Below are 11,245 nucleotides of genomic sequence, written 5' to 3' on the forward strand. Positions count from 1 at the left end.
GGAAATGGGAGGAGCAGAGTGGTTAATTAAGACCGCCCACTCTAAATTGGTTTAGGTGTGAGCTGATATCTGATTGGTCAGTCATGATGTCATAAGTAACCCGCCGGCCATCTTTGAGGGTTTTTCCCATCATTGATAGGTACCATAAAGCCTAAAGGAGCTGATTACGACCTATTTTATGTTATTTCTGTCGGTGTGTGGGGCTGTGTTTTACTACTAGGAAAAGATCCAAGAAGAAAAGAATATTCTGAACAAGCCAATACCGACATTATCATATTTTGAGGAGTACCCGAGGCAGTCCTTTAGCAGCCATGGCTTTTAATGGTATTGATCCCTCTTCTCTCCCCGAGGCACTCATTAGGGATACCATGAACACTCTCCCGACTCACATTGTCAACAGCAATCCGGACTCACTCAACAGTAAGTCCAATATTATTATGTACCATTTGGCATGTGTTTATCTAGTCATCATCTATTGTACTCATGACTTTTACAAAGAAATATTATACATTGTGTATTATTTATTGTTGGCTTCTGGACATACTGTGTACGTACACATGCTCACTTAATGATTAGAATGTACACAGTTGTGGTCACAAATGGTATCAAATGAAAAAGGTTTAATTATTTGAGTGGGTTTATGCAACTACCTTCCCCGTTAAACTGGGTTTGATCCAGTGTCACTTAAAATGACTATTGTGATGATATAGTGTCACTGTTCTGTTATTGGTTTCATTGTTGCACTATGTTTTGAGCTGGCCATACATATAATTCATCAATAGCTTCTCAGAAAGTGTTTTATATTCAATACTGAAATTTTATGCTCTCTACAATTTGAAAATTCATTCAACAGGATATTTTTTAGCTCTTGTAATAATGGTAATGATAATGATAAAGTCACTGTTATGCCTCTGAGATAATGATGTGTGTGTGTGTGTGTGTGTGTGCATTAGCTTGAAAGTGACTTGTAGTGTATTATATGATTAACTGGTTCTCTCCCTATATCTCAATGATATTAGCAGGATACTAGTACATACACTCTACTTTAATGAGATTGTACTCATGTAAATATGGCGATGACATCGCATCCACATTCAAAGGGGTATTGTCATTATTCTTAGAAAAAATTCCCTTCTTCATTCTATTTGTTTTCTCTCGTCATAGTTGGCTGTAAATAATGGCTGAGTTTGGGTATTGCATGTTTGTACTGACGTCTTGTCATAGTTATGAGCTACTGTACATGATTTTATTTCTTGTGTATTATTGTTTATGTTTAATGTAAAAATAATGACTCGTTTTGATTTGTCTCTTCCTTTTTCGTTTTTTCTCTCTCTCTATTTTAGGCTCACCTTATTCTTCTTTGACTCAAGTCCGACTTGAAATTGTTGAACAACCGAAATCAGTATGTCCATTTGTTCACGTGTGCATGCATATACATTCATGTACTACATACATTCTTTTGCTGTTTTCTTAAATTTTTTGCATGTCATTATAATTGCAGTGTTCCTATAACTATCATTTACTTCATTATTCACATTCACACATGACACTTTATCGCTGTAAAGACAGTGTTGATGCTATAACTGAAAGCATTAGTCCTTTTGCTTTTCTTTCCAAAATCTTAGAAAATAATCAACTGCTATTCAAGCTTACATGCTGCAACGTAATTCATGCAACTATTTTAAAATTTGTAAAAAATCTTATAATGAAATATTTGCCATGAGTTTGTGTTGTTTATTGTTGTTGTTTTTGTTTTTGTTTGTTTGTTTATAGAGAGGATTCAGGTTCCGTTACGACTGTGAGGGTCAGAGTCACGGTGGTCTCCCGGGAGAGAATTCCGAGAAAAACCGACGCCAAAAAACCTATCCAACCGTCCACGTAAGTCAACCACCGGTCACCATAGCAACCGTCTCTCTCTCTCCTCCCCTTGATAGTTGAAAGGTTATCGTGGGCGGGCCCGTGTGATGGTTTCCTTGGTAACAGACTCTGACCCAGCAATGCCTCATGCCCATTCTATAGTTGGAAAGAATGCTATTGATGGTCGCTGTGTTGTAGAGATAGGGCCAGAGACGGATATGTATGCACAGTAAGTCGAATTTGTATGTCTGTACATTAATATGATACAATTAAAATAATTATGTGTATATACGAGATTAAGAATGTGGAGGCATTTGTAAACAAATAAAGCCCACCCTTGAGCTGACAGTAGGTGGGTTGTATTGCTTTTTGGCAATGAAAGAACATATTGACAAGATGTGTGTATCATTAGGAGTGTCCCCTATTGAAGTTACATGGTGCTTACAATGTATAATCTTTACATGGATTTATTCGCATTGTGTGCTACATACATGTACAAGTACATGTACATGTACATGTACCCTAGCTGTTATTTATTGTTGTAGGAAATGATGGTAGAAAAAATGGCATGCAACTGCAAAGCCTCTTTGATGGGCTTGTAGCTCATGTAACTTGTGCTGAGTGTCAACACTAGACTGGAGTTACATGTACATGTACATGTACATGTACATGTATACTAGTGGATGCTAACACCAGTTGAATGAGAGCTATAGTCAGGGTGGTTGTGGTATATAGTGCTCATGCAGCTTCTTGTCTGTCAAGTTGCTCAAAAATTGGGCCAAATTTTGATAAGAATCACAAGGAGAGAATTCTTCATTTTTATAATTTTTCCTAATCCATATGTCCCTACATTTTGTATGTTTTGTAGCAAGTTTGAGCTGAGTCCTGCAATCAAATTTGATTTTTTATAAATTTTTTAAGTTGCCCTAAGTGCCATGTACTAGTAGTGCTTGTTAGCTTATGAAGCTCATGCTGTTTAGAAAACTGTCCGTGTATATCACTTATTATTAAAAATGCTTGAAAAAGAGTTTGTTGTGGCACTGTGGGTACAAAGGATTGCGGTTGTCTGTCAGTTATTTGAGAGACAATGCATGCACCATAGTGTGTGTGTGTAAGGGGAATATTATTAGTAAGGAATTTTGCACCATGTCCACGTGTGTGTGATTGACAATGAATTGACAATAATGTAATTCTTTTAAACTCTTTGTTTCACATTAGCTAGTATACAGTAAATAATGTCAGTATGAATTAACACATTATACTCACAAAGTATTTATTGTCATACATGTTTATGTATCGAACATTTACGTTGTACATGCAGGTTCACAAGTCTTGGTATACTTCATGTTACTAAAAAGAAAGTCCCTGAAGTTTTGACGAGGCGTCTCTTACAGCAAACAACTCCTCGTGGACAAATGGTTGACCAAATGGAAGTGGTTGATGTTGATATGACCACCGCCCAACTAACATCTGGTATGTTATAGAGAGAGAGAGAAGGAGGGAGGTCTTGGTTACATTATGTTATAATGTCTAGAAGAGCAAGATGAGATACACCAGCAAGCTCAGACTTTAGCCAAGTCAATGAATCTCTCTGTGGTAAGGTTGTGCTTTCAAGCCTTCCTCCCTGATGAGAATGGACGCTATACAATACCAATTGATCCTGTATTTAGCAACAAAGTCTATGACAGCAGTAAGTCCTCAATGTTCCTTAAAATACAGTAGAAAATATGATTTTGCATCACTTTTAAAATAATCTTGTATTTGCGAATTTTTAGAGGCACCTTCTGCTGGTACATTAAAGATATGTCGTCTTGATCGGACCAGTGGGAGTGTTAAAGGCGGAGATGATGTTTTCCTTCTTTGTGACAAAGTTCAAAAGAGTAAGATACATATACATACACTAACCCATGCACCGCCCCCTCCTTTATCATTATGATTGGTTTAATTCCTCTATCTACTCTTATAGACTGTATGTACAGTATAAACTTACATGTATAGGTTGATATCTCTATGTTACAATTACAATCGTCAAAGGAAGCCTTTATTTATGCTATGTCTTCTCTTTCCCATTTCCTCTTTCTCTCCTTCCTCTCTTTAGATGATATTGAGGTTGTATTTTATGAAGATAAGCAGGAAACTACTGGTGGGATGCAGTTGCAGCCGTGGATGGCTAAAGGAAGGTTTGGACCCAATGATGTCCATCACCAGGTAAGAATACCTAGTACTCCGATTAGTAGTAAATAGTAATTATGTAGTCTAGAAATTGCATGATCTGTATATGTACGCATGTAGATGTACACTTTAATATCTGATTAAAGTGAAGTATTGATGTTCTTAGAATGACATGATCTGCTATCACTCTGTCTGTGTGGTTTATAGGAAACAGTTTTGGTTTTATCCAAACTTAGAATTCTCTTTATGTACACATGTACGTGTACACAAATTCTTGAGCCACTGTAGTGTTCCCATTTAATCATACGTGTACATGTACCTCTTAAAGAATGTAGTACATGCAATTAAATCTCTCCCTCCTTCTCTCTCCCCTTCTCTCTCCCTTTCTCCCCCCCTCTCTCTCTCCCCCTCTCTCTCTCCCCCTCTCTCTCTTCCCCCTCTCCCTCTCTTTAGTATGCAATAGTATTCCAAACTCCAACATTTTACAATCAAGCTATAGAGCACCCTGTTCAAGTATGGATTGCTTTGAAGAGACCTTCCGATCACGAGACCTCAGAACCAAAACCTTTCCTCTACCTACCACAGGAATTTGGTATGTATAGTATACCATGTACTCATGTGAATAATACATTCAATAATTAACTCTCATTACATGATGTGTGTATGTACAGAATTGTGTGCTTATAATGACTTGAGGAACGTAAATGTAGTATACATGTACATGTATTTGTGACATGTTGTATTGGTAATTAATATCTCCAGAATTTCTCTACATGTACTACTTAATGATAATGATAATAATAATAATAATAATAATAATAATAATTTATTGTTGTTGTATATGTATGCATTACATGTATATGAAATTATGAATATTATTTTGATGTTATATTTCCTTCAGATGAGGAGCGTATTGGACAAAAACGTAGAAAGAAGATCACTCACTTTAACAACTTCTTTGAAGGTCCCGGTGGAGGGGGTGGGGCAGGGGGAGGGGCTGGAGGAGCTGGCGGTAATTTTTTCTCAAGAGGTGAGGAACAATATGTGAACGATTGGAAATAAAGGGGAATTTTGTTGCATAGTTGTTTATGCTAAGAGTATTCATGTTCATAGGATTAGTTTACTATTGATGCATTGACTGTGTGGCTTAGATACAACTTAGTAATCTGTTAGGACACGTTTACACATTATACTGAGGGGGCAACTGTGATATTGAGTGTGAATGTGTGTGTGTGTTTGTGTGTGATTCAACCCTTGAATTCTTTGTATATTGTAGATTGTAGATTGATTTGAATATGACGATTATACAATGTACTTGTATGCTTCTTTAGATTTCAACTATGGTTCTGGTGGTGGTTACAACAGTGGCTTTAATTTCTTTGGTGGCAGCAGTGGAGGAGGGGGAGGGTCTGGTGGAGGGTCTGCTAATAATGCCGGGACTGGAGGCGGGACCACGTTCTCCGGTGGGAACACTTCAGCTGCTAATATGCCAGTATCCGTTGACTCTCTTTACTCAACTCTACCTCCATCGTCCAACCAGCACATCTTTGCTGCCACAGCCACTAATCCTCATTACCCACACATGAGGCAGCAGCAGCCTCACGGTCTCTCCTTTTCCAACGGAGGAGGGAGGGGAATGGGAGGAACTATGTACTCTCATGCTATGGACCAACAGTTCATGTCAACCGCTAGCGGACACTTGGTCTCTCGTACTGGAGCTGGTGGCGTCACTGTCAAGAGAGAACCTCCTGATTATTATATGGACGTTGAAAGTACATAAGCATAAGTACATGTACATGTATGCAGACACTCGTACATGTAGATACATGTATTCATAAGAGTTTTCTGTTGCTCTTTATGCTAATGTGCTTTAGTTGTATAGACTAGCTAGCAGTTACAATTAGAGTGGGCTTTGTAATCTATACTTCCCTTATTGTGAAATATATTTATTTTTGTGTATAGTAACTGGTTGTATTTGTATAATGAATAGGGGACAATGTTCAGCCTCCATTACCTGCTCTGTCAGAGGAAGGAGGAACAGGTGGTGGTAATATCATGAGACCAAAGGATCAGCTCCCTCCTTCTCAACGTGGCCCTGGTGACAGTAAGCACCATCACTCTATCCCTCCTTAATCTATTCCCCTTCACTAGGTGGTAAGCTCCTTGATGTTAGCAGTAATATTGAGGACGTGGAGTCAGGCTATGTTGAGGCAGAGAGAATGGACTCAGGACTGCCAACTAGCATGGCTGGTATGTTATTTGCCTCCTATCTCCCTTACTCTTACTCTTCTCTCCATATCTATATTTCTATTTATAATAATTTTTATTTTATATTTATATGTTTTGTATGCTTATTCAAGTGCTGTACGTTTGTCTTTTCTTGTCTAATAGCTGAGCCTTCTCAAGAGTCAACCTCCAGTGAGACAGAGGCCCAGCAAGCTCTTCAAGCTCTTAAGGACCGACAGCAAATGGCCTTTGAAGTCTGTGACAGAATGTTCAATGCATTATTGGCCTGGGCCACCACTAAAGACATACGGTACCTCCTGGCGGCTCAGAGGAGCCTCACAGCAGTACAGAATCAAGAGGGAGACACGTGAGTAGAGACTGCATGTGTAGAGAGCATGTACATGTTAGATAATGGATATGATCATTAATTGTCAAGCTAATGATTGATTATCAAATATGGCCTGTTAGTAAAGCTACTGAAGGAATTATTATTTTAGCAATTTTAAGAAAGATAGTCAATATTTTATCCTATACATGTAGTGCAAATCTTAATAATATGACATCAAAATGTGCAACTGTTGCACTTTTTTATTTTTACTATTTTATTATTTTATTTTAGTGCACTTCATTTGGCTATCATTCACAATCATCAAGATGTGGTCCTTCAGTTATTGGATGTTCTCCCACAACTACCACCAACTGAGACACCTGTTGTTGACTGTTTGAACAATTTCAAACAGGTACAGCACCAGCACATGTACCATGACTTACCCTCAATATATCTTCTCTTTGATAGTCCCCAGTTCATTTGGCTGTAATCACAAGACAGCATAAAGTAGTCCAGTATCTTCTTAAAGCTAATGCGAATCCCCTTGTCTCTGACCGTAATGGAGACACTCCTCTTCACCTTGCCTGCAAGTATGGGTTCCTCCAGGGGATTGTGCCGCTACTGAACAGATCAACTCGTATCAATACTGAAGGCTGTCGTATACCAGAGCTGGTCATGAGGAATAATGACGGTAATTAAGAGATTGTAGCTGATAATTTACAACATGTACATGTACATATATGTATATGTGTACATGCAACTGTAAATACACTATTGCTTTATAGAGGCACATACATGTACATGTACATGTACCTTAATTAGAGAGCACTGTCTGTATTTCCTTTGAGGAAAAGCTTATCTACTTAGTAGCTCATGAGTGCATGTACTTGTGTGTGCATGTTATAGAAGAACATGTCATGCCACCAATTACTATTGGCATTTTAAGTTGACATTTCCTGAATTAGTACAATTAAATTCTTAACAATTTATAGTATGTACAAACCTTTATTGAATTACACTTTAGTTAGCTGTCTGGCAGTAAGGCTAGCTAGGAGATTTATTAAGAAGCACTTTATTGTAGTGCATGTACGCTCTGAAAACTAAAAATAGATTTCTTATAAATTTTAAAAGTTGCTCACAAATCGAGCCAAAGTCCCCCTGAACAGGGACTTTGGCCAAATTTCATCAAAAATGACTAGGAGAGATTTTTTATAATTTTTAAAATGCATATGCATGTTCTTATGTTGTGTAGCAAGTTTGAGCTGATTCCAATCAAATATGAATTTTTTTATGAATTTTTAAAGTTGCTCCAAAATCGAGCCAATGTCCCTGTACTATAGTACAGGGATTTTGGCCAAATTTCACCAAAAATGATTAGGAGAGAATTCTTTGTTTTTATAATTTGTCCTGATACATATACATGTTCTTATGTTGTGTAGCAAGTTTGAGCTGATTCTGATCAAATTTGGATTTTTTATGAATTTTCAAAGTTGCTCCAAATGCCATGTACTGTATTGTAGTGCTTGTCAGCTCATGAAGCTCATGCTGTTTAGCTCACTTAGCATGCTTTGTGGGAACCCTGCTTAGAGTTAGGTGTAGTTTCATGTGTATTTATGATTCTTAGGCCTGACTCCTCTTCATTTGGCTGCTGCTTGTGGTAATCCTGATTGTTTCAAGGAGCTAGTGAAAGCCCATGCTGATGTCAATGTTCAGGTATACACTCCTTTATCCATACTTTATTATTATTATTATTATTATTATTATTAGGATAGTAAATCAGGTAAAAGTGCTCTTCATTATCTCATAGAGAAAGGTGACCTTCCACTGACAGGATTCTTAATCACTGAAGTAACTGCTACATGTAACTCAAGTACATGTACATGTTAATTCATGTGATGAATATTATTATCACAGTTACAGAATTACCATGTAAAATAATCATGATTTCTTTCATTTCTCATCATAGTCTGAGACTAACATTGAGTGCACTGATTTCTCTGGTAATACTCCACTCCATTGTGCTGCTGCTCTTGGTAATGTGGCAATCGTGTCTCTACTCATTGCAGCAGGTTTGTTCATTATTCTGTAACTTTAACATAATACTCTCAAACTACTTTTAACATGTAATCCTGTACTATTGACCCTCACTGCCATATGTACATGTATATTGATGATGATGTATTGTTGTTTAGGTGCTAATCTTGTCTGTCAGAATCAAGAGGGAGAGCTCCCTCTTGTGTTGGCTGAATATGGAGGACATGAAGAAGTGAGTCGCCTTAAGTTATTGCCTTTCATTATTACCCACTGATTCTCAATATCATATCAATAGGTAGTCAAAGTGTTAAAGGACTCACTAGTGAAAGCTGGTCTTGATAAACCAGAAGGTAATTGACAATAAAGATAAACAAACTCTCATATAACTTATTGTTTGTCTTCCTTTTCTTCTCTTTCATTTTAATTTCCCTTTCTAATTCTCCTTCCCCCTCTCCTCCCCTCATCACAACAGAGCAACTATCAACACAAATGAAATCAGTCTCACTGACCGAAGAGGACAAAGCTTTGGCAGCTTTGAGGGCAAACAGCTCCGAGGGCGACCTCAGCAAGTTGGATTTCCGCCCGAGGATTTCCCTGGCCCTCATCCTTGATCCAATCAATGAAGGATGTGATTGGAAGGCTTTGGCAAAATGTCTCTCTCTCTCTCATCTTGAGGCCGGGCTCGAGGCAATGACGAGTCCTACCAAAGAGCTATTGACTATGTATGAGGTGAGTCTGTCCCTTTTCTTTGCTACCTATTGGTCATTGGTTCTGATAGGCTTGTGATGGGACCATTGCTAAACTCCGCCAGGCACTCCTGGATATCAATCGTAGTGATGCTGTCAATATAATTGATCGATATATGCAAGAAGAGAAAGGTTAGTACCGTATAGACTATAATGATGATGATGTATACTTGTTACTTGCTACTATACATGTACATGTATAATATGATCTATTGCCTGTTTTGTTGCTGCGTGTACACGTATTTTGTATGAACTAATGTGCTGGTTCTGTTCAAAGTTTTATGTTCTCATTCTCATTAGGTGTTGTCACTAGTAAACAGACTTATGATTCTGGCATCAGTTCAAATCCTTCATCTCTTTCTAATGAACAAGGTATAGTCATGCAGCATGTAATACACTCAGATGTCATTCCAGCTATCATTAGCAGTAGCAACAAATAATAATTGCATTAATATTACTCCTCAATACGTTATGCATGTCACTACTCACTACCAGTTCCAGTCCTAATAATGTATTGCTATTGACTTTATGTCCATGTAGATTGCTTTGCTCAATAAATACTAACACGACTAATATTAGTGTATTGATTGTCTTATTACTGTCTGTATTGCTCACTTCAGTTGTAGGGAAGCACTCCACCATTCCTTCTAGTCAAGTTTAGTGTACAAAAACTTCTTATCATGTCCTCTCTCCTTCCTCTCATTCTCTTTTGATGCCTCATAAGTTAACCTTTTCTATCATTTTGTCATTATTATTATTATCAAAGCAACACAATAATCCATCATATTGTTTGAGGCTGAACACATTAATTTATATTTTCCCCCTTATTCTTAATTATTGTTGTTATTATTAATTTACTGATTCATTATTTTAGTTAGTGCATTGTCAGTGACTTTTCTCCTTTTTTGATTATTAATAATAATTTGTAGCTATTGGCAAATCTTGTTTTTCTCACATCCCTCTCTTTCTTTTTCTTTTTTTTTCTGTTAATTTTTAATTTTTGATAATTGTAATTATAAAGCAAACAACGATCAAAATTATTTACAAAATTAATAATAATCAATGAAGGATCTATTTAAAATAATGTTACGTTTATCAGTAGAATTATTGAGTAGTAAAATTAATGAGTAAATCATTGCTAGGCATATACTACAATAGAATTGTTTTAAAGTGTATGTGAGTGTAGATTATGAGAGTGCTATTAAAAATGGCCATAACTCAAAAAATGTTTGTCGAAATCAGCTCAAAATTTCTACATAGCATAAGGACCTCAATATGTATCAGAAAATGTAATAAAAATTTGGTGTGATTTTGGACCCATTTTTTGGAAAAAACCATGGAAAAAAAAAAAAAAAAAAAAAAAGGGCTATAGTACAGGGTATTTTTCAGAAATTGGCCCGTTTTTAAAATGGCCATAACTCAAAAAATATTTGTCGAAATCAGCTCAAACTTTCTACATAGCATAAGGAGATCAATATGTATCAGAAAATGTAATAAAAATTTGGGGTGATTTTGGACCCATTTTTTGGAAAAAACCATTGGCTATAGTATAGGGTATTTTTGAATTTTTTTTTTTTGAAATTTTTTCTGAGAGCGTGAATATATTTTTGGAATTTTTTGAATTTTTCTGATTTTTTTTGAGAGCGTGGGAATATTTTCAGATATTTTATATTTTTGGAATTTTTTCTGATTTTTTAATGACAGTTTGGGAATATATTTATTTTATTATTAGAATTTTTTCTGATTTTTTCCGACAGTGTGGGAATATATTTGAATTATTTTTAATTTAAATGATTTTTCAAGATTTTTTCCAACAGCATGGGAATATTTTCGGATTATTTTTGAAATTTATCCTGATTTTTTTCCGAGAGCATGGGAATAT

General features: G+C 36.4%; 1 protein-coding gene across 1 annotated transcript; it reads left to right on the forward strand.

Annotated features, from left to right (window-relative positions):
• The first annotated feature begins 19 nt into the window (after nt 1–19).
• Nfkb (nuclear factor kappa B) lies at nt 20–10,365 on the forward strand. Its single transcript, NM_001279309.1, is given in 25 exon segments — nt 20–420; nt 1,344–1,402; nt 1,774–1,878; nt 1,935–2,086; nt 3,179–3,330; nt 3,392–3,547; nt 3,633–3,737; nt 3,956–4,065; nt 4,483–4,621; nt 4,931–5,059; nt 5,361–5,801; nt 6,020–6,133; nt 6,181–6,279; nt 6,421–6,622; nt 6,875–6,995; nt 7,052–7,274; nt 8,208–8,296; nt 8,351–8,431; nt 8,550–8,652; nt 8,776–8,849; nt 8,913–8,967; nt 9,090–9,346; nt 9,396–9,495; nt 9,664–9,735; nt 9,984–10,365. Coding segments are annotated over 25 exon segments (3,288 nt in total). The 5' UTR covers nt 20–311; the 3' UTR covers nt 10,025–10,365.
• The last annotated feature ends 880 nt before the right edge of the window (nt 10,366–11,245 follow it).

Source organism: Amphimedon queenslandica, unplaced genomic scaffold, assembly GCF_000090795.2.
Source record: "Amphimedon queenslandica unplaced genomic scaffold, v1.1 AMPQUscaffold_13520, whole genome shotgun sequence".
NCBI classification, from domain to species: domain Eukaryota; kingdom Metazoa; phylum Porifera; class Demospongiae; order Haplosclerida; family Niphatidae; genus Amphimedon; species Amphimedon queenslandica.